Here is a 26,004-nt window from a genome sequence, read left to right as displayed (position 1 = left end):
TTATGTTTTCCTTTACCATGACATCAAGAAAGGAACATATAACACCTCTTTCTTCCAATCACTCAACCTCAATAAACATACAAAAGCTCTACAAACTTAAATTTAACCATCACAATACCTTTCAAACACAAACCACGTTACATATCAACAACCACATGTTTATAGAATACAAACAGGTAACCTAGGTGTGGCAACAACTTCAAGCGGGGTCCTCATGTATGTCACTATCCCAGGGTTTTCAGACATATCAATTTCTCCAGGGCTCAAGCCATTAGCTGGAGCCCATGAGAAATGATGTAAAAGGTGGCCTAACATAGAGGTCATCAAATTAAGCCCTAATTGGGCACCCGGACATGCCCTCCTTCCCGCACCAAATGGCAATAATCTATAATCATGTCCTTTCATGTCGACATCCTCTTCAAGAAACCGTTCTGGTCTAAATTCCAACGGGTTTTTCCATGTGGTAGGGTCACGGGCCACGGCCCACACATTTATGTGTACGTTTGACCCTTTTGGGATGTCGTAACCGCCAACTTTGACATTTGTGTTAGCTTTGTGAGGGAGCATGAGTGGGGTTGGGGGGTGCAATCGCAAAGCTTCTTTGGCTACATTTTGGAGGTATGGGAGGTTTGAGAAGTCGGGTTCTGTGAGCACACGTTCGTAGCCGATTATGGAGTCTAATTCTTGTTGAACTTTTTGTTGGACCGTTGGGTTCTTGATTATCTCGGCCATTGCCCATTCAACTGAGCTTGTGGCTGTGTCCATTCCCGCCGTGATCATGTCCTGTTCATGAATCAAAGACGTTGAAAATAGTTATAAAAATAAATATTTCCACGAGTTGAATAATCATAATCATATTTGATTAATTTTATTTAATTATATAGAAAATCATAATCATGTGGCTCTACGAATGCCCTCAAAACTAATTATTATAAATTCATATTTAGGTGCATGTTCGAACAACCTGTAAACTTGTTTCTAAGGTTTTGTGGTTGTAAAATGGGATACTAGGAGTTAATAAGCTTTTTAGAGATATATTCAATTATAGGGATGAGGAGGGCATTTATGTATTTTACTGGGAGGATAGATTGAGAGCAAGTCGCTGCCCCACTTGGTTCCACATTACTTATAGGAAAAAGATTGTAATTTTTTTTCTTTTTTGTGTCAGTTCTAATCCCTATTCTAACACATAACCAATACAATACCCAATTGTATTGTTTTGATTTCTATTGCCTCATGTGTGTATAATAGACATGTCTAACCCTATGTATCATTGGAATAAAGAATCAAACCCGAACGGATGTAGCGAACAAAAATTGTAAATTTTTTCATATACAAAAATGTGAAATAAGGTATGATACAGACTTGATTCCAATCTATTACCTGTTCAAAAGGCATGAATGTCATTCTAATCCTCATCAATAGTCTTAGAAAGCTTATATGGACTAGTCTCTCTATAATTTTTGATCTTATGCTTCATACAAAACAAATGGAAGAGGAGTGAAGAATACCCAAAGTAAGCCGATGATAGTGTCGTCACTCAAGTCATACTGCTTTTGAAGTGTGAGCAAAATATCAACAAAATGTTGCTTGGTTCCTCCGCTTTTCATACGAGCGGCAATGTGCTCTTCCATAATTGCTCGGGTCAACCGATCACGACGTTCTCCATGTTTGGCAAAGGCTTCTTCTTCAAGTGGGAAGAAACACCGGAGCCATGGAATGTGTTCTTGCATGGCTAAAGATCCACCAAGCTTTATCCCATTGTCCACAATAGATTTAAACTCTTTCCCTTGCTCATCTATCATGCCCTCAGAATTCACAAACTGTTTCCCAAAAACGAGTCGAGTGATGTTGTTAAATGCAACTGATCCTAGGTAGGATTTCACTAGCAAACTCTTGCCAATCTTATCTGTACAAACATAAACGGTGACTAACTTGTCAAGTTATACAAATCTAGTGCAAAACTCTATACTTACTAAATATACGTTCGTTTGACAAAATTAACTGGAGGTTGGAATTTACTTGTGTACAAGTGTACGGATAAAAAATATTTGTAATTTATAAATATGTAAAGAAAATAAAAATAAAATATGAAAGCACCTAAAAACTCTAAAAAAAACTAAGTGTATCATTTTTTATTTAAATTAAAAGCTTTTCCGTTCTCCAAATAAAAAAAAATTAGTTCAAAGTTTAGGTTTATAGGGTTCGAGTCCGATAGAAACTAAAAAATTCGTAGGAACCATGATGACTATTCTCCACCAATCATTTCCTCAAGGGCACAAACGTCAATCTCATTTACTTGGTCGCGACACGTTCGCACACGACACACGTGCATGGAACATAATATGGACTCGAGAGATTAATCATGCGCAACGAACGTCCACAGAACGTCATTTAAGCGGATTTTACTTTTCTTTTTCATTTATTTTGTTTTTTTTCGTTTTTTTATTTTTCGTTAAAAACAATCAAAAAAAATTCTTAAATAGATGTGTTTTTATATTTTTTACGTTCTTTTTTTTTATTTTTCTTGTTTTAAAATTTGTTTTCTTTTTTTTTCTATTTATTTTTTGTTTTTTTAACATCTTTACTACATAATCAAAGATAGTAGGGTATTTGTGTTTTTTTTATTATCTTTTTTGAATTCTTAAACTAAATATCGGTTTGATTTTTTGAATGTTTAACAATTATACAATTTTAAATAAGAAAAATATTAAGGATTATAATATTTTTCATTCATAATTTTTTAATCATATTATTTTTGGATAATAACATTTTGAATCGTAGAATTTTGAATCATAACGATATAATGCATCATACATTTTTTGATTATATCAATTTGGATCATTTTAATTTAGATCATAATATATTGGATTAAAAAATGTTTTTGTTCAGTACAACATTTGGATATTTATAATTTTTGAATCTTTCAATTTTGAATAATAAAAAATTATAATAATTAAGGATCATTAAATATTTGAATCAAAATATTTTTAGATCATAACAAGTTAAGGATCATAAAAATATTGAATAATAATATTTTTGAATCATAAATATTTTGAATCATCTCTATTTGGATCATATTATGTTCAACATTTTTTAAAAAACTTTTAATCTTTTAAAATCAAGTTTTGTATCTAAAACACCTTATTTTTTAAAAATTGTTTTTACAAAGTCATTAGAATATTGAGTAGAAGTATTCCTTAAAATTTTGTAATTTTTGGAGAATTTTTTTTCTAGGTTTTTGTATAAATATAAAAAATATAAAAATATTTTTTTTTTCAAATTTTCATGATTGTGCTCATTTTGTAGAGAACTAAATTTTAAGAAATTTGGGTTTTTCAGATTTTTTTTCAAAGAAAAAAAAACAGTGAAGGCCGAAAAACTTAGCGGGTGGAAAAAAACTCATCGGCCAATAAGGGTTGAACACTTGTAATAGCTTAGATCAAAGATGACATTTTTGTAATTATCATCAATTTCAATGGTATCATAGGCTTTTTAAAAGTAATCTTAGGGTATATTAGGTATTAACAATTATTATTCCCTAACTATTAAAAAATAATTTAAGAAACTATCATCTCTCATTATTCCTCACGTCTCGCTCTCTCTCTCTCTCTCTCTCTCTCACACACACACACACACATCTTCATGGCCATCGCAACTTGCTACTTCGTCAACATCCATAGCCGATTATGAATATGTCGCTCTTTTTTACCAGAAGAAACGATGATATATGCCAATCACCAGAACTTGATTTTTGTAAATTGAAGAATGATTTGCTAGATCTGGTTAATCTGATCTTGAACTTTCACTCCGCTCCTTTGACTCTAATCGATCCATGCTTCATTTTTTCACTCGTAAATATGATGTATCTGTGATCTATCCTTCATTGTCGTCGTTGATTCACTGGCTACTGGATATCCTGCCTCACTTGTCGCCATGAAATGTTGAAGTCAGAACTCCGATTCACCTTTCTGAAATCGAGTGAAGATAGAAAATTATCGTTATCGTTGACGCGACATAATTGCTCTCTCTATTCTCAGGTTTGGGCCTTGTGTATTTGTTGGATACTGAGACCGAAGAGGAAGGAGGTGGGAAAATAATTTTGATTTTGAAGCTTTCGTATCTAATAAAGTGTATCTAGTGACTATCCGGTGGACAAACATCACATGCTCTCTGTCAGATAAAGCGTCAAAATCAGTTAGTTAATATTTTTAGTCATTAAATTTTGAAATCACTTCTCCACCACATGACGGGAAGTTTTCTTTGATTGAAGTCAAAGAAAAATTGGGAACGATTTGAGCCTCGGTCTCCATCTCCGTCTCTAATCCAGTTAAATCATCCATCCATCTTCATTCACATCACTCTCCAATTTTAGGTTATCACAACAGAATGAAATAGTTTGATTTGGTTAGCTCTTAGTTTCTTATTCGATTTTGGATTCATTTCACATGAAATAAATTGCTTTCAATAGATATAAACTATAAACTATTTTTTCTTCTAATTTATGTTTATTTCGAAGAACAAATATTTGCACACTAGTTGTTTGATCAAATGCCTAAGAAAGATTTATACATGTGGTTCACATGTAAATCACATGTGATTTACATGTAAATCACATATGATTCACATATGAATCACATGTGATTATTAATCACATTTGACTCACATGTAAATCACATGTTATTCACATGTGAATCAAATATGATTCACATATGAATCACATGTGATTCACATATTAATCATATTTGATTCACATGTAAATCACATGAGATTCACGTGTAAATCACATGTGATTCACATACGAATCACATATGATTGTGATTCATATGAAAATCACATGTAATTCACATATGATGTCATATGTAAATGTGATTCATATATGAATCGCATGTGATTCATATGTGAATTGTATGTGATTCATATGTTAATCACATATAAATCACATATGTATTATTGTGAGTGTTTCGGTATCAATCAACTTTTTTTATTCTTGTAGATTTGAAAGAAATTGTGGTGATTATTAAAGAGGTGAAAAATGAAAAATTTGAAGAAAATATGAAATTATTGACACGAAGACATGAAAACGCTTTGAAATTTTGTAGCATTTTTTTGTTATAAATATTTTATTTTGTATCGAATAAAATATTTATTCTATTATGTTTATAGATTAGTAAATAAAATGAGTTTTCTTATAATTTCCTTACAAATATTATAGCATATGAAATATGCATGTATGCGTTTGTAAAAATATTCATATATGTACCTAAAATGTTGATTTGTTGGGTAAAAAATTATAGTATTTTTTTTAAATGTATACAGTATTTTTGTAATTGTTTGTTGACTTTTAAATGCTTTAAAAAAATTGCAGTTTTTTTTAAAGGTATTTTTTCAATTTTTTTTTCAAAAATTCATGTTTTCTATAAAAAATTAAAAAAAAAACTACAGTTTTAATAAAAAACCAAAAAATACAATTGTAAAAAAAAATCAAAAAATACTATTTTTAAAAAAATCCGAAAATTTGATTTATTATGTAAATATTTAAACATTTCTATTAATATTTCTAATAACACAAAAAAAAAAAAAAAAAAAAAAAAAACATTAAATGAGATTGGTAAAATGATGATCATGCCCTTAATGAACACTTTTAGTTCTCAGGTTCTCGGGTAAATATGAGCTGTCAACCGATCTCACCCATATATATATATATATATATATATATATATATATATATATATATATATATATATATATATATATATATATATATATATATATATATATATATATATATATATATATATATCAGTGTTGCAGAAATCGGCCATATCGACCGATTAATCGGCGATTAATCATTTAACAGCCTCGAACCGATTAAGATTAGGGTTCTTGGTGGAAATTTGTTAAAATCGGTCAAACTTGGGTTTGGCGGTCATTGGCGACCTTTGCGGTCTTCGGCGGTCATAGACGGCAAGTATTAAAAAAATTCAAAAAAAATAATAATTTTCAAATATTACACTAAAATTTTAAATTTTTAAATTTTTAAACTTTCAAATTTTAAAATATTATACTAAATATTTTAAAATTTAAAATTTCCATATACTTAATTTTTTAGGAAATATTAATTTTTTAAATTACTTTATTAATAATTTAGGGTCCCCGATTAATCGCCGACTAATCCCCGCCGAGTTACCGCCGAGCGATTTTTACAACCTTTATATATATATATATATATATATATATATATATATATATATATATATATATATATATATATATATATATATATATATATATATATATATATATATATATATATATATATATATATATATATATATATATATATATATATATATATATATATATAAACTTAGAAATGTCTACATTAACGCTTTTGTTTAATTAAGTTTTTTCCTTATATATATACAATATTTTTTTCAATCATATTTGATTGATATTCTATCATATTAAATTTACGTTAAAGATACTACTCTAATGAAACGTTTACGGGATGAAACAGAACTGGATTTATTAGACAGATTATGACAACAATTTATTTATATAACGATTGGTAGGACTGGAGCAAAACAGAAAAAGTTGTTAGATACTGGAACATAACAAATAAAACATTAAAACGACAATATTACCCTTTTGTCAAAATAAAAATAAAAATTACATTTAACAAAATTAACTCAACGTTAACAAGAAAAATTAAGAATTTATTTAAAATTCATATATGAGATTCAAAGGGATTTTCCAATTTCCATAAATTATCAATTATATAGTTAAATAAAAATTCAGGAAATCAAAAGAATGAACCTATAGAAACATTAAGTAGATGAATCATCGACTATTTGAGAAAAAAAAAATAGATAAGTATTTGAGAAGCATTGACCAAGCTTTTGAAAACCGGAACGGACATCGAACCGGCCGTCTTAGTGGGTGGATCGTTTAACTGGTTCGACCGGTTGGAACGGTCCTAAAAACCGGAAAAACCATATATATATATATATATATATATATATATATATATATATATATATATATATATATATATATATATATATATATATATATATATATATATATATATATATATATATATATATATATAAGAATATGAGTGATTTATATATGTATGTTAAATACATGTAATGTGTGTGTGATTTAAATATATATGATATATATTAAGAGGTATATTAAGTAAAAATATAAAGGAGTTGGAAGCATATCTGAAGAATATGGAAGCATTTTGAGGCATTTAACATCGACAGGGAGAAAGAGTTAAAAGGAATATGGAGTCTTATCATTGTTTGGAAGAATAAGGAAAAATCTCATTCCAATCGGTTGGCTCTTATAAGTTGGCTTGCTCCATTGAGCTATATATTAGAAAACCAAAATTTTGATCAATAAACCGGTTTTATTTCAAGTTCAACCAGTCTGGTTTAATCCGGGTTTCAACAAAACTAGTTGCTTTTTGGGTTTAAAAAACTGGTAACTTGGCCGGTTTCCGGTTCAACTGGCCGGTCTGGTCCGGTTTTCAACACAGTGGCATTAACTAATAGAAGCAATAACGATTCTACTAATAATTAATTGAAGAATTAACTAATTGAGAAACATTAACTAATTGAAGCATTAACTCATTAGGGTAGAATTATATTTTTATGGAATATTCAATCAACGTTTCTACTACTAACCACACATACGGTTAAGGGGAGAAGAAACCTTAACTATTTGACAAGCAACAAAAATAAGATGTACGACGAAGATTAAAGATATAGGGATAGATGCAATTGTGCGCTACTCAAGAAAGGCATAATCAAGAAGCGTAGGATAAATGGAAGTATCTAGGTTACTTATATAAAGAAAACAATAATGATGAAAGCTTTAAGATAAGTACTAAATAACGGTAACATCACGGGGTCAGAAAATGCACATGTTTAGAAGACTATTTCTTAGATAAATTGTAAACCTGGTGTACAGCCGTATATTTTGGGTTTCTAGTTGTAAACTTTGTATAAATTCCAGTCTTTGTATAAGTTGTATTTACATATAACACAATAGAGAAACATTACATTGTTGTCATTATTTACATGGTATCAAGAGCCACTTACATTTTTCTTTAATTATTTTTTCTCTTGTCGTTCAACCATGGCCGTCAATCATATTCTTCTCAGCCTTGCTAACAATTCCAATCTCAACTTTCAATTCCCCTCCATCTGCATCAAACTCACACGTGACAACTACCCTCTTTGGCAATCAACTATCATCTCAACTCTTGAAACGTTTGAGCTAGATGATTTTTCCCAAGCCCCAAATCCACCATCACAGACAATTATGGTCTCACCCACTGAAGGCCACCACAACACCAGATCTCGACTACACTATTCGGAAGAAGAAGGATCGATTTGTTCTTTTGTGGCGTCGTTCGACTCTGTCTGAAACATCCCTTACCACTGTTGCTCATTACTCTTCTTCTCATGAGGCCTAGACATCAATTGAAAAGACGTTTCAAGGCCAGACACGAGCTCATTGAATGTTTATGAAGACTGACCTTCAGACTATCACCAAAGGATCACTCTCCTTTATCGATTATGTGGAGAAGAAGCGTTTCATCGCCGATGCCTTAGCAGAAAGCTTGCATCCTGTCTCTTTTGAAGACCTAATAGGTTATATCCTTGGTGAGATGGACTCTTCCTATGGAACCTTTATTATTGCCTATATGGTTAAAGATGACCAAACTACCGTTGATGATCTCCTGTGTATTTTTTTTCAAGAAGAAGCCCGTTTAGAGCATGACCACCTACGTTAATCTCAGATTAATCCATCACCAGCACCTACTTCTTCCGTTTCATTGGCTCTCAACACAAATCACACATCTTCTCGCTCTAACTCTCAACATAATGGGTCCACAAATTCCTCATCTGGGTCTCACTCGAATAATTCTCGCAAGAGACGTCCTCAATGTCAATTATGCTCCAAACCAGGGCATGAAGCAGTGGACTGCTGGCAATGCTCCAATCAGGTGAATTATCCCTCTTGCCGACCAAATCCACGGGACCAACCTCGCCAAGCACATCTTACTCATCAATAAAGTCCCTCCACTGTGTCTATTGATCCATCTTGGTACTTTGACACAGGGGCGACTGATCATGTCACTCCTAACTTTCAGAAGATGAACCTTGCAGAAGATTATCAAGGCGCAGACCAACTACAAGTTTGAAATGGTAAAACTCTTGCTATTTCACATACTGCTTCATCTAAGTTGCATTCTCTTAAGCTACCTTTTATGCTTATTGTTCCACAAATCACTAAACGCCTTTTGAGTGTTTCTAAACTCACCTCTGATAATAATGTTTATTTGGAATTTTGGCATACTCACTACAATGTCAAGTCCTTGAAGGGAAAAAAACAATCCTCTGAGGGGACGTTGATCTTGGTATCTATCATATTCCTGTGTCTACAAATAAAACAAATAAAATAGGAGCAACCATGGCTCTCACAGGCATCTGAACCACCCTCCATGCATGGAATAAGCACCATGCTCACCCTCACGCTCCTCTTCTACGACGTCTAGTCTCTTTGTTCTAGCTTCCTACATCCTCAACTCAATTTCCCTCATTTTGTGATTCTTGTCAATTAGGAAAGAGCCACCGCTTACCTTTAAATAATTCTCATGTTGCCGCTAGAAAACCTTTTGAACTTTTGTACTCAGATGTTTGGGGTCCTTCTCCCCTTTTCTCTATCAATGGAAATCGGTATTTTGTTTTGTTTGTGGAAGATTGCACGAAATTCATTTGGATTTATTTTCTATCTTATAAATCACAAGTCTTTAATACATTTGTTCAATTTAGAAAAATGATACAAACTCAGTTCAATATTGATATCAAAAGTCTTCAAACAGATTGGGGTGGTGAGTATCGCAATGTTTCCAAATATCTTAACTCTCATGGTATTGCTCACCGTATATCTTGTCCTTATACACAAGAATAGAATGGTGTGGTTGAACGTAGAAATCATGTCATAATTGAAAATGGGCGGACTTTATTAGCTTAGCCATCTCTCCCACACATCTTTTGGGAGCATGCTTTCAAGACAGCTACTTATCTTCATAATAGGACCATAACTCCTGTCCTTGATTTCTTATTCACATATCAGAAAATGTATTCCAAAGTTCCTGATTATGCTTTTCTCAAAACTTTCGGGTATTTGTGTTATCCCATTCTATGACCATACAACAGCCACAAAATTGATTTTAAATCATTTCCTTGTGTCTTCATAGGCTACAGTTCCTCTCACAAAAGATACATGTTCCTTGATGTTCCAACTTCACACCTTTACATTGCCCGACAAGTCATCTTCAATGAAGATGTTTTCCCATATGCAACAATGCCCACCCAATCTCTCTCTCTCTCATCCTCATCCCCTACCATTTTGTCACTTCTGATCTTCTTCAACAAGCAACCATGGTTCCTTTAACCCATTCCAACTCTTCTTCCTCCAGTCTCATAATACAAAACTCTGTCCCATCTTAAATTGTTCAACATGACACACCACCTGTTAGTCCTTCTACTCCTTCCTCTACAATCCCTTCATAAAATCCAAACTATCAAGCATCCACATCCAGTTCTCGTGCCAAACGCAATCAGGCCCTAGCTGCCCATTACAGACCTGCTACCCAAAGTGATCATCTAATGACCACTCGGGCTCGTACAAACTCTCTAAAACCCAAGGCCTTCTCGACATCAGTTATATCTAATTCCTCCATTGAGCCACATACCTTTAAACAAGCAAATAAGCATGGTTGTTGGCAAAAAGCAATGCAACTTAAATATGATGCACTGATGCGAAATAATACATGGTCTCTTATTATTTGTCCACCTAATGTTAATGTTGTAGGTTGCAAATGGATCTTTCGTATCAAACGACATTCAGATAGTAAAATTGTTCACTACAAGGCACGCATAGTAGCATAAGGATACAACTAAGAATAAGGAGTGGATTATTTTGAAACATTCAATACGGTCATTAAACCCAGCACCATTCGTCTCGTTTTGTCCATTGTTGTGTGTGTGTGTGTGTGTGTATATATATATATATATATATATATATATATATATATATATATATATATATATATATATATATATATATATATATAGGGTGAGGTTCAATAGAGAACCATAATTAACCAAGGAACCAATCTTTTTTTCAACTTTTAGAACTTATTTTTTATCAAAAAAAACTAAAAATGGAGAAATTTATAACTTTTTATCCTTTTTCCAATGATATAAAATTCGAACTTTTTTACGTCAAGTTCACAATGTGAATTTTTGAAAATTCACAACGTCAATCCAGATTCACAAGGTGAATCTGAAAAGTATTTTTCACATTCACAATGTTTATATATTAATTTAGATATTTTTAGATTTTTTTTCAATAAAGAATAAGCTCTAGAAATTGAAAAAAAGATTTGGTTCCTTGAAGAACCAATAATTATGGTTCTGTATTGAGCTGCTCCCTATATATATATATATATATATATATATATATATATATATATATATATATATATATATATATATATATATATATATATATATATATATATATGGGGTTAGGGAATATACATTACAGCTCTAGCTAAGCTTAGGTACTAAACCTTTAAACATTTCGTTTTAACTTAGTAATTAATTAAACTCGATTTGGTTTTCATTTGGTAAATATATCATCCCCAATAACATTTCTTCCCTCCATTATCATTTTACCATCCTTGTTTTCATTCTTCCATTATCGTTTATTACTTCACCCCTAGTGAGCATTATTGTTTTCCATGGTCACGATGGTCGAAGATAATCAATGGTCTTGCTTCCTTATCAAAACTATTGTGTACATCATGAATCTACATCTTCAAGTGTTAATCATGAATCCCCTAATCGCAATCTTTATATAGTAAAACAACTTATTTTCATGAGGTTTAGTACCTAAGCTTAGTTGGGGCTGTAATTCACCACCCATTCGTCAATGACACAAACACCAACCTCAATACTTGGGCATGGTGTGTTCGCATGCGACTTACGTCCATGGTAATTAATACAAACTCGAGGATTTAATCACGTATGACGAACGTTTTGGGAAACTCTGATATTAAACCATTTTGGAAATGTAATTGTAATACTTATTGGTTTTGAAATGTTTTAAAAAGTTTTAATTTTTGGCTTGAATTTTATGGACGTTACATGTGCCCTTCCTCGTTACATCCATAACACACCCTCTTGTTGGATGTATACTCGTTAACGTAATGCTTAGTCTTTCCACACGTGTAGCAAGTCACCTCCTTGATACATTTCTCGAAGTGTTTCTTTTTACACTTCTTGCACCACTTAGCTTCAACTCCTCTAAATTTCTTCGAACCAGACTTCGAGAATTTTCTCTTCTTGTTGGACCTTGAAGATCCTTCAAACTTCCTATTTTCGCAAACTTTAAGCTTGCTGGTGGCTCTTCCCTTGATCATCTCCTTAACAGACTTGGCAACCAAGATAGTTGCCTCAAGAGTGGGTGTTTGGCGTACTGGCACAGCGCACTCCCATGGAAGTCCCTTTGCATACTTATCGATTTTCGTCAGCTCTTCAAGGACGATGCGCAAAGAAAACTCCATCTTGTCTGTGAAGGCATTGGTGTATTCATAAATGGACTTGATGCCCTTCTTGAATTTCAGGAATTGGTTCTCTAGCTCTAACAGGTTTTGAGCTGAGCAGAACTTGCGTTTAAAGTGTACCAAGAACTTTGCCCAAGACAGTTGTAGTGAATCATTGGGGCTTATGGTTTTTCCCAGAGTGTTCCACCAACGAACAATGCCACCTCTGAACTGACGCATTGCATATGTGGTTTGTAGCTTATCCTTGTAACCACATGTTATGAAGGCTAACTCCATTTCTGAGATCCAATCCATTACTCCGATTGGATCCTCCTTCCCAGTGAATGTCGATGACTTACAAGTTGTGAAGTCCTTATACTTGCATTCGTTCCTCTCGATTCCTTCCTCTTGGTCATTCCTCCTAACCACTGGTGGTTCAGCTTAACCAACGACTCTACTGTAATTTCCTTCTTCTGACTGTCTATTATTTAGTTTTGGCTGTTCAACATGCATCGTAGGTTCATCCCTATTATTTAACAACATTTGCCTCATTTTTCCCTCTATTCGGCAATCATAGCCCGAATCATTGTTTGTACTCTTGCCATCGTGATTGGCTCAGGTGTAGCTACTACTTCTAGTGCACGCTCAGTTCCTTGGGGTTGAGGCTGCTGATTCCTATTTCCGTTTGCGTTTCCGAATCCACTTCGGATTCTTGCCATGTCGATCTATACACCAAAGTAGAAGGATTTAGATCTTTATTTACAATAGATGTTTAAGTCTTCTTTGTCACTCTGAAACGTTGTATGCTAGTTCTAATATCGTAGTTGAACATTTAGAAATATGAACACATAAAGTTTCCAGATCTAGTCGGCAACAGACCATAGATCCGATCAAATAATAGCATATAAGACATATTTATAGCTATAATATAAATCATTTAGCACATAAAAATATTTTAGGCATCTTTCCCTGAAATAAGCTAGTGCTCATGTCTAAAATATAGTAGACACTCATCTCACAATCATCGCTTAGAATTATAAGTTTAAGTCTAGAAATCCTACAAATTCCTAGTTCACTTAAAATAATGCTATGATACCAACTGTGACATCCCCAATTTCACGGCCAGAAAAGACCAATTTTTTATGCTTTATTTGAAAATCAGAGTATACTTTTCAAGAAATGAGTTGCAGAATTTGTTCCCAAAAAATATGATAAAGAATTTATCAAAGCATTTTCGAAGAAATGTATTTTCATTATATTAAAAACCTCGGGATGTCATTGTAAATACAGATCAAAAGCATAAACAGAAACAACATATGCCTTACAACATCTATTTATTCTAGTGGCCTATAATCCATTAATCTCTCATCAGACCATCACTCGTGTCCTCTCATGCCACTACCTATATACAAGAAACTGAGTAGGTCAAGCTTGGGAGCATGGTGAGCACATAGGGTTTTCAACCCACAATAATTAAGTTTGTTAATTTCATCAATTCATTCAACCCGATTACCCGTTCCCGTTATCCTCATTTTACGTCCCTAAAGCATCTAATTCAAGGGACCCAGCCTAAGGATTTTTATCGGGATGGACAACACTGCTCAGGGGATTCCTCAACAATTTATGTCAAATAAGGCAACCATGAGGGGGATGGAGTACACCTGGTGAACACGTAGTTCAAAAACACCTACAGGTTGTGAGCCTGCCAACCTTCCACTGGACTGTCTAGAATAGTCTGTGGTTGTCATCTATACTCCTCTATATGACTGGATCATCGTAAACATCGAGGCCTCTCATCATTTTATTTGATCACACATCGAGTATTTCATCTACCCATGTTCTACCCAGCATATACGTAGATATAAAATACATATATTGTAACACCCATTTATTTATTAGTTAAATAAATATATTAACGAACGAATGGTAGCCTAAAATAAATAATTATATATGCAGGGTGTTGGGTTCGAGGAGTTAATTGTCAATTTTAGAAGTCGGGGGTCAAAAGTGTAAGTTTCGGACTCAGATTATAAATATTTATGAAGTCAGGGGCTCCGTGGTAATTATTGGCACTTAAGTCGAAAAGAATGAGAAGGGGAGGGACTAAAAATGTTAGCATGGCTGAAGTTTGATCATTTGGACCTAATTTATAAAGGGGTTTAGATGGTGGGGTTCAAATGGTAACTTATGGACTGATTGTGAAAGGATTTTGGGTGTTCGGGGGGGGGGGGGGGGGGGGGCTGCTTTGTAAATTATGGCCTAATATTGAAAGGAAAGGGGGAAGAGGGACCGGAGTTGTAATTATGGGGAAGATGCATCACCGGGTGTGAACCCGTCACCCCTTCGTATATATAGAATATGAAACCCTAACCCTAAACACTCTCACAACCGCCACCCTTATCCCTCCCTCTTCCAGCCGCCACACCACCCATCTACTTCCATGCTCCGGCCAACAAAGACCACAACTACCCCTCCTGTCATCAAAGTCTCAACCACCGCCGATAGTTCTGCCGCTTCTCCCCACTACTGTCGTTACAACTCATGTCGCTGAAATGACGCAATACCGTCGAGCATCGCCGCTACCACTTCAACGACGGTCCCACTGCCACCTTCTACCGCTAATGGCCACTACTGCTTCCTCTCCTCATGTGCTATGCTCTAGCCTCGACCCGCACTGCCTGTGCAACTCTCATGTTGCTCCGGTTATCGCTTATCGCTTCAAACACTGCCATGTCCGTGCCTCACGTGGGTGCGAGTGCGCTGTTGCTTCAAGTCCGAGTGGTTTGTGTTATTTCGGGGGTGTGGCTATTTGACTGGGAACCAAATAAATCACCGCCACCACCGTGATGTGGTGGCTGCCATCCCAAATTCGTTGTTGTCTCCACCGTGAGCCACCAGATGGGTGGCTGGAGTGTATAGTGAAGTCTAAAGTGCGTGTGTGTGTGTGTCGTGACTGGTTTTGTTGGCCGGAAAATTAAGAACAACCACCACCACCATCGTGAGGTAGTGGCTGCTGCCATGCGCCACCGTCGGCCACCATTAGGTAGATGTGTGTGTGTGTGTTTAATTAGATTAGTGTGTTTGAGTGTGTTAATCAGATTGGCATTGTAAATTGTAACCAAAAATGGAATAAAAGAAATTGAAAACCACCACCTTAGGGTGGTGGCTGCCGCCACCAGTCGCCGTGTCGGGTGGCGGTGTGCTTTGCCTCGTTGTGATTGATTCGTTTGGGGTGCTAGAAACCCTAATGGGCCCAATGAAGCCTAATGGGCTTAGTGAAAACCCTAATGGGTCTAATGGACTCAAATTGACTCAATGCAAACCCTAATGGACTTAATGATATTCTAGTGGGCCTAATAGGCCCAATAAAGCCCCAATTGACCTGCAAGCCCAACAAAGTGATAAAGGGCCTAGTATTTGGATTAGAAAACCCTTATGCCAATAAAAGCCTAATTTGGGGAATTAATCGGGACGTATGGGAATTACTTAATAACTAAAGATATTAAATAATAATCATTGGAAGAAATTAAGCTATGCATCTTGGACTTAATGGATTAAGTCCTTAGTGGATTAAGTCCTTAATGACTTAAGTAGGAAACTTAACCCTAATCGGCATTTTCTGTGAAACCCTAACTTCACTTGGGTTTATTGTTGGACCTTTCTATTGGGCCTTGATGATTGGATTATTAATGGGCCATCCAAGAATAATTATGTGGACTAAAATAATTTAATGGGCCTAGGGTAAGTCCCACGTAAGGGGTTGGGCCCAATTTGGAAAATTGGGCCATAGATGGGCCATAGTTAGGCCTTAATGATTGTATAATGTTGGGCCTTAGAATAAGACCATGTATAGGCCTGGGCTCAATTTGGAAAATTGGGCCATGTGCTAGGCTTTGATTTCCTAGTTGGCTTTAGGCCTATGGATTGGGCCTTGGGCTTATATAAGCCAAGCCTGGGGTAATGAAGTAATTATCCAAGTATGTATTATGGTTATGTGTTGGGACCCAATTATTAATCGGGTGTTGTTTTGGTGTTGACAGTTCGGGAATCTGTCATCCAATAGTTGCGGTTGAGTCTACGGGATTTCAACAAGTGTGGGATTGTGTCTACAGGACTTCAGCAATGTGAGGTGAGTTACCTTCCAGTAGGGGTGGGTCTACGGCCACAATTCCGGCCCACCAGTAGGAGTTGTTGTTAGATGATTGTCTTTGTGATAATTGTCTATGTTTGCTACTACCTGTTATGTTTATGTGCTAGACAGATTATGATACATGTGATATGATATTATGTGGTAGTACTAGGGGTTGAAATAGTCCCCGGATACCGGTTGAAAGATACCGAAGGGGTAGGTCGGGCACCCAGATATGCCTGACGCTATATTCATGTATGTTATGCTATGTTATTATGTTGTAGTGGTAGGGGTGAAATAGTCCCCGGTTACCGGTTGAAAGATACCGAAGGGGATGCCAGCACCCAGATATGCTAGGCAGTTATCCGGTTGAAAGAGACCGAAGGGGAGGCCAGCACCCAGATATGCTAGGCAGTTATCCGGTTGAAAGATACCAAAGGGGAGACCAGCACCCAGATATGCTAGGCATTATGTGTTTATGCGGTATGTGGTATGATGGGGGAACTCACTAAGCTTCGTGCTTACGGTTTTCAATTTTGGTTTCAGGTACTTCATTTTCAAAGGAAAGGAGTCGGCTTGATCGCAGCGCATCACACTATGGTTTTCCGCACATGAGATCTTTGGGATTACACTCTGATATTGTTTTATGATATTATGTTTTGACTACTTCTACTTTGGTTTTGACATGACATGATATTATGGATGTTATCTTATACCGTTGGTTTTCTAATAACTTATTAAAAAATGAAATTTTTAGCCTTGAATTTTGGGATGTTACATATATACAATTTAAATCATTTAAAACATGTATAAATCGTTCATCCATCATAGATATCAAGAACACAGATAATATGCACACATAACACGTAATTCATATTAAATACTTCATATCTATGTGTAAGATGAAAGGGACTATGCACTCACTTGTTAAAGTGGTGATTCCAACTTGGACAACGCTTCGCTTCTTAACAATATACTTTCCTTTGACGAAACCTACTATTATTACCACTAGATTTTAGTCTAATGTTTATCGCGACTATTTACGAGCATTATTATTTTATAAATGTTAAATAACAATTTTCAACCACTATGTACAGACAGGAGCCGAACATGAAACACCGGAGGTAAGGACCATTTTGGCATTATAGCACTTCTAAAATCCAACAACCCTATGCGGCCCTTCAAACCAGATTCCCCGTACCGCGTGTAGTTAAAAGATATTATATTAACACCTATTTATATTATATTTTATAATATACATTGTTTACAAGTTCATAATAACGATACTAAATTTAAACATAAGTTATATTTAAAGTAAGGTAAGCATAACTCACTTACCTGGAGGTTTGCTAGGAACCGGGCTCTGCGGGGGCAGAACTTTCCAATCCAAAAAACTCCTTTTCTCGGAGCCTTCGGGCGCTCCGGGGGCTTTCCTCTAGCACTTAGAAGGTAATAGAGGTTGGGACGGCTTAGAGAGAAGTTCGAGAGAGAGAGAGAGAGAGAGATAGAGAGAGAGAGAAATTGATTTGGTGTGGAAAAGAATGGAGACCCTCACATGGTATTTATAGGAACTGGAACTTCGGTTACGCTGGGCGTACTCCTCGGAGTATGTTGCGTGTACTCACTACGCTACACATACGAGGCGATGCTCCGCATAAGAATGGATAGGTGGCGAGCTTCGGGTGAGGTGACGTGGAAGCTCCGGTGTGACAACCCGAAATTTCTAGCTTACATCCTTCATTTTTATCAAAGTTAACCTCGTTTTGCTATTTTATAATGAAGTCTTGGGTCATTATGAGTGCTTAAGTCTTAGTATAATCAAGATATGAGTCGTAGGATGGGTTAGAATGTGTGTAGCATCGCAAAAACGGGCCAAACATACCAAACTAGGTGTGTGCGGCCGCACACACAAGTATGCGGCCAGCCAGCCACACACAGCCAACCGCACACCCATCCATCCGCACACTCCCTCCTATATATACTTCACTTGGTCACTTTGAACACTTCTTACACTTCTTCAAAGCTAGGACCCGGAATCCTCAAGTATCATCCAAATCTCCTTGTTGATCTTCATAAAAGGTAACATCTTTAGCCAAGAACACCAAGAACACTATGTGTACGACCGCACACACCAAGTACGGCCGCACACCCTGGCCGCACACACACATATAGTGTGTATTTTGACCATACACTCCCTTGTATAGCCATATACCCCTTCATACAACCATATATGGTTGTAACACTTCAATATAAGTGTTTACTAGTCCCTAAGGTGGTCCCAATTCAATAATTAGTTGTTTTAAACACTAATTATATTCATATATGTATCAATATATGTTAAATAGGATTCGCGTGTGTGCTCAAGTCTCCACTTGGCACTTAGCATCTTATCCGGCACTTTCATCCAAACCACTCACTACAGGTGAGTTCATACCCCTTTAATTAACCTTTGAATTATTATTAAATACTTTTATGGGGGGGGGGGATACAAGTTGAATCATGCTAGTTATCATATCAATCACATGTGATTAATATCTAGCATACAAATGGATTTACTAGACGTTTAGTTGTTTTACCAAACAGATTACTTCAAATGGATTTCCAAACCATTTTTACTCATTTAAAACTCTTTATTAAATTGTCTTACATACTGAATGTTTCTTTTCAAACCCGGTTACAATTGTGTTTCAAACAAAGGTTTTTCTTATACTTAAAACTGTTCTAATCCAACAAGCTACTTTCAAACCGTTTTACAAACTGACATCAAGTCACTTTTGCTTAGTTGTTAAGCTTTCGTAAGGTTTTACAAAACTTCTTTTATACTTTTATATTGTCAATTGCATGCCTATATATGTATAGTTATATAAGTAATGTTTAAAGGACTTAGGAAGGCTAGCTCGCTTTATCTCTATTTCCTCGTTGGGATGTGGCTTTAGGGCATCGGTTATTCGTCCGAAGGTCGTCTAAATATTAGTTATATATTATGTATACATGTATAGACATAAAAGTTCTATCGGTCAGTTCAATACCCTTGGGTAGCAAGGGTATACTTTCATGTTAATAAGTACAAGTTATATTACTAGTAAACTACGATAGGCGTAGTTTAGGAAGTTACTAATACTATTACTAGAACAATGAATCATAAAATGAGTCAGTTCATTCATGAGTCAATACATGCTAGATAGAGAGAGAACACACAATACAGCTAGTACACACAATACATTTCAATACATGCTAGATAGAGAGAGAGCACACAATACAGCTAGTACACACAGTACATTCCAATACATGCTAGATAGAGAGAACACACAATACAGCTAGTACATACCATACATTATAATACTATACAGAGAGAACATACAGGCTAGACAGAAGGAGAACATGCAATACAGCTAGCATACATATACATTACATACAATTATGTGAGCCACTAAACGGGGCATGGCACTACCTGCCATGACCGTTTTTGTATCCATAATCTCCTTAATTAGGGAGCGTATGAGTTTGCATATAGATCTATACTAGATTGACTATCCTACTCCTTGTTGCTCGCTACAGTGGGACTTGCAAGTCTACGGGTGCCAAATGTCATTCTTACGGCGTCTTACATCGTCGTTTTACTATTGAGTCGGTAGCAGGATACAGGCCGATCACATGGTACTTTAAATTACATTTGGTTTAAGGTAGTTAGTACAGCAGTAGTCACTTATTATAACACTACAGTACTATTTCATTTTTCCATTACATTCACTTCGTGAATATCCACACGAAGCACGGAAATGTAGGAACTATATTTTTAGTTAATGATAGTCAGATTTGGGAAAATACACACTCTTACAAGAGACACAGTCAGATACTAGATGCCTTGGTAGAATGATACTTTTAGTAGGAAACATAGGGTTTTCTAGGACGTTCAGAACTTTTTCATACTTATACTTCACATTCTTACAAATACATTCTTACCAATACATTCTTACAATTTCAGACACTAAAATACTTATGATCTCACCAGCTTTAAAGCTGATACTCTCTTCCAAAATAACTTGTATCTTCAGGTCACCAGTAGACAGGTACAAATGCATGGTGTAGAGAAGGTGGAGCTCATTCAAGACTCATCTTTTATTTTGATTTATATTTTGGTGTCTAGATAATTTGACAGAACACACTTGTATTAAAATTATACTATTAATGCAATGGATGATGTTGTTGCTTGTTTACTACTATTCATTGTTGTGATACTGTACATGACGTCCTCCGCCCCAGAATGTTTTCGCCGTTCATAGGTTTTGGGGTGTGACATCCGGAGCCATGCATTGCGAGACCACGGGGCGTACAAGCTATGTACGCATGGGGGAGGGACCCCAACAACCACTTTCGTCTTCTAAAATTCGTAACTTTCGCATAAAAACTCTGTTTTCGACGTCATTTATATCCACGCATAGGTGGAGACATAATCTACAACTTTCGTTTAGACTCCGTCGGCTAATTTTGAATTTATTTTTAAATTACATTTTTAACACGCCGAGACATGTAAAGTCTGTTAAAAATTTATAACTTTGTCATCCGATGTCCGTTTTCGTCTGTCTTTTTTATCGTTGAGCTCCTATTAACGAAATCTTCGATTCGTGTTTAGGTTGTGTCGGCTAAAAATTGGTCGATCTAATATTCGAATTCCGAGCTGCATATTGTTATGAAAAATCTTAGAAAAATCATAACTTCCTTATACGAAGTCAAATTTGGGCGTTCTTTTTATGCACGCTCTCCGTTTAACGTATACTACGAATTTTGTTTAGATTGCTAAGGCTAAAATGTACTTCATCGTAAACTCACTTTTTACATTACACATCGTTGTGCCGGTTTTGTCGCGAAACTTCAACAAAGCATAATTTCTCCGTTATAACTCGGATTTGAGCGTTCTTTATATATCCAGAATCCATGTCTCGACCACTACAACTTTCTTCATAGATATTGGGTTTATCTATTTTTTTATTTTTGACTCTTATTTTAATTCTTGATTTATTATATCTAATAAATAAGTATAATGCACATGAAATCACATAATATTCAAGTAATTCCTCTTTATTACTTCAAGGTAGGTTACAATAGTTGACCCTAACTATTACGTCATTATGCTTATGCTTAGTCTAGAAATATGGGCATTACACATAGCTGCTGCTTGATAGCGCTACATGGAGGCCTCGCCTATCCCTTGGCTAGATGTGCATTAACTGAGTTGTCCCAAGGCCAAAACTAATTAACCTTGACTTATACCAATAAATAGAGCAACACCTCCTCCACGAGGAGGATCTGACCCTGAGGCATCAACCTCCATGATTCTTATACACTTCCCCTCCTCGCCAATATGGTTTTCTCCAGCTAGGAGAGAAACCATGTCATCTCGTACAACAACCTAATTCGATCGTACGAGCCTGCTCCCACAGTATAATCCATGTGGCAATTCTAACAACTTTGTCCTATGACGATTGCTCGGGATCTCACTAGGGACTAGGTAACGGCACAATTCCTTATCTACGATCTAGATACGACTTCGAGATCCACACACACATACATACATACATACATACACACACACACAAACACACACACACACACACACACACACACATATATATATATATATATATATATATATATATATATATATATATATATATATATATATATATATATATATATATAAGGGATGGTTCACTTGAGATTAAAAAAATAGAGATCTTGATATTCAACCTCCGCCACATATTTCTCATTTACCGCAGTAACGCTCCAACATACCGTCAATAACGGGTTATGCCTAATTATAAATGAATATATGGCAGAGAGGTATAATCATATATGATTATAATGTTTATACGTATATGCCTAATCATAAATTTATATATATATATATATATATATATATATATATATATATATATATATATATATATATATATATATTCACATATTGAGTAATCATATATGATTATAATGGTTGGTGGCAGAAGAGGTGGTCATGGCAGATGTGGCGGTGTTATAAGTGATGGTAGTGGTGGTGCCGGTGTCGACTGTGGTTATAGGGAAGGTGGCGGATGTGAAAGGAACGAGCGGCGCTACATAATCATTTATAATTATGAGTGACTCTTCGTGCGGTACGTCGAAGGGTTAGAGCGACAGATGTGAATTATGTGGCTGTGGTTGAATCTCAAGATCTTTATTTTATTTTGAATCTCATAATCAACGCATCGTTTTTCAACACCAAAAACACCAATCTTCTCCAAATGGTGCGTCTAAGCCATACAGAAGCTTAAAAAAAAGATTTGACGATTTTATTTTATTAAGTTATTTTGGTTTTTTGTATGACTGCTGATGAGCACAATCAGCAGTTGTACGGACTACTTATAAGCACAATCAGCAGTCATATGGACTATTGATGAGCACAATCAGCAGTCCATATGACTGTTGATTGCTCATCAGCAGTCCATATGGCTCCAAATTGTGCACATCTGCAGTCCATATGACTGCTGATTGTGCTCATTAATAGTCTGTACACTTATTGATTATGCATACATGAAAATTTCAAAAATAAATAAAAAATTTGCCAAATCTTTTTTTTTTGAGCTTAGATTTGGTTTAGACGCACCATTTGGACAAGATTGACATTTTTGGTGTTTAAAAATGATAAATTGATTATGAGTTCGCAAGTTCTCACAAATCATTTGGTACGTTAGAGTGTTAGAGTGTTAGAGCGGCAGACGTGAATTATATGGTTGGAGTTGAATCTCGATTTTTTTATTTTATTTTTAATATCAACGAAACTTATATATATATATATATATATATATATATATATATATATATATATATATATATATATATATATATATATATATAGTTGGGTTCAATAAGGAACTATTTTAAACCTTAGAACCATGGAACCAATCTTTTTTCTCAGCTTTTAGAATAAATTTTTCATAAAAAGAAAAACTAAAAATATAGACATTCATAACTTTTTATCTTCTATCCATTGATATCAAATTTGATAAAAAAAATTGATTTGTTCAGATTCACACTGTGAATTTGTTAAGATTCACATTGTGAATCTGTACAGATTCACCTTGTGAAATCTATGCAGATTCATACTGTGAATCTGTGTAGATTCACACTGTGAGTTTGTGCAGGTTCATACAGTGAATTTATAAAAAAGTTAATGATTTATAGTGCATATTCACAATATAAATTTGAACAGATAAAAAAAGTATATATATATATATATATATATATATATATATATATATATATATATATATATATATATATATATATATGTGTGTGTGTGTGTGTGTGTGTATGTGTGTGTGTCATGCGCTTCAAATTTTGCAACACTAAAAACCGCACCGCATTAAAACTTTTGGTTTTTGGAAAACTAAAAACCTACCGTCTGTTTTTATTTCAATTTTTATTTATACAATTATTTGGTTTTTTTTTTTTCTTTCTTTCTTTTTTTTTTTTTTTTTTTTTTTTTTTTTTTTGCGGTTTTTTTTTGCTGACCCTACCATGGCCCTATCAACAACCATTACATCCTTATTCAACATTCCATCAATTTCAATGAAAACAAAATTTGACTCTTTTTAAGTTGGATCAAATATCCTCCTTAATAAATGGATGTTTTTTTTTGTTACATGTCAATCTCTTATGAGTTTTGACACTTGTCATTTTGTAGTATTTTTGAAATAAGTATTATCCACTTTAAATTTAAGATGTGTTTCAATTTTTAAAATTAAAGTGAGATACTTATATATGTAAAATATTAAATATCATATATATGATATTAAATTGCAATAATTACATTTATTCCTTTCTTATTTTAAAGTTGTACCTTAAAATTTTTTTCTGTTTACATTTTAATATTTAATATTTTTTTAAATCAACCCGTATAATATACGAGTCTCGCACCTAGTACAATATAAAGTGTAGTAATTAGCAACACATACAACTTAGGGGGTGTTTGGATAGAAAAAAAAATGTGTTTATTGCTTATTGCTTATTTCCACCACAATAAGCTAACATTGAGTGTTTGGATAAAATTTTTAAAAATGAGCTTATTAAGCTAAATAAGCTAATTTTAATAAACATCTCTGTCCATGCTTATTGTTTATTGTTTATTTCCACCATAAATAAGCTAATAAGCAATAAGCTAATAAATTAATCCAAACACCCCTTAGTTATTTAAACATATGATAATTAACTATTTACATGTAATAAACCTACTTTTAATCAGTCTACGTAAGACTATGTAAGATTTTTACCAATTTACGAAAATTTACATAAAACTACGAAAAATGATTTTAAAAAAGAATAAACTTACCAGGATGGGTACAGTCCTTGAAAATAGATTCCACCATAGCCGTAACTTCGTCTTCCCTAATTGGTCTTAGAGCTTCAAGCCTCTTCCGTGAAAACAATTCAAGTGTACATACTTTCCGAACCTTCACATAGTGTGGTCCATAATCCGCCCAAATCAAATCCTGCCCTTCTCTGCTAAACTTTGCCGCCGATCTGCTCCTGTGCCGATCCGCCATTTGTTGGTCCTTTTCCTTAAGTACTTCTTTTGCTAACTCACTGTTGGAGACGACGACGTTTAGAGTTGATCCAAACCAAACGGAGATGATCGGACCATATTGCTGTGCCCACTCTGCGTAGCAGCGGAACCTGACTGGTTTGACGTCGTAGAGGTTTCCGACGATTGGCCATGGGCGTGGGCCCGGTGGGAGCTTGAACCGGCGTTTTTGGTAGAATATGTAACTAATGTAAGCTAGGAAGAATAAAGGGAAGAAAGGGGGGAGTAGTAGGAGGGTCATGGTGTGGTGGCACACGGTGGTGGAGGGAGGGCAATCGAAATGTTAACGGAGGAGTTGCTGAACGGTATTTTGGTTTTAAGATGGTGAAGATTGGATAATATTTTCAATATATGAATTTTAACTTGTACAAACGTTACATAGATTTTGGATCTGGTTTCATGCTTGAATCAAACGTTATACACATTTGGGATTTGGCTTCATGTTCGAATCAAACGTTACATAGATTTAGGATCTGCTTTCATGTTTTAATAATGTTTTTCTTTCAAAAACACTATAGTTTGATGATACGGTGGGATATAATCACATTAATGACAACCTAGCTGGGTCTTAGAAATATCCACCTTTGAATACTCGATCCAAAATTATCAGAAAATTACGAT

The 26,004-nt window shown here is 34.7% G+C and overlaps 1 protein-coding gene across 1 annotated transcript; it reads right to left on the bottom strand.

The window, feature by feature from the left end:
- On the bottom strand, positions 1-26,004 carry LOC111919428 (cytochrome P450 98A2). The gene is given in 4 exon segments (XM_023914990.2): positions 1-170; positions 172-783; positions 1,512-1,909; positions 25,132-26,004. Coding segments are annotated over 4 exon segments (1,536 nt in total). The 5' UTR covers positions 25,625-26,004; the 3' UTR covers positions 1-137.

The sequence above is a fragment of the Lactuca sativa genome, chromosome 5 (assembly GCF_002870075.4).
Source record: "Lactuca sativa cultivar Salinas chromosome 5, Lsat_Salinas_v11, whole genome shotgun sequence".
Classification (NCBI taxonomy): domain Eukaryota; kingdom Viridiplantae; phylum Streptophyta; class Magnoliopsida; order Asterales; family Asteraceae; genus Lactuca; species Lactuca sativa.
Note: the sequence above shows the minus strand (reverse complement) of the source record. Positions and strands in the feature narration are given on the sequence as shown.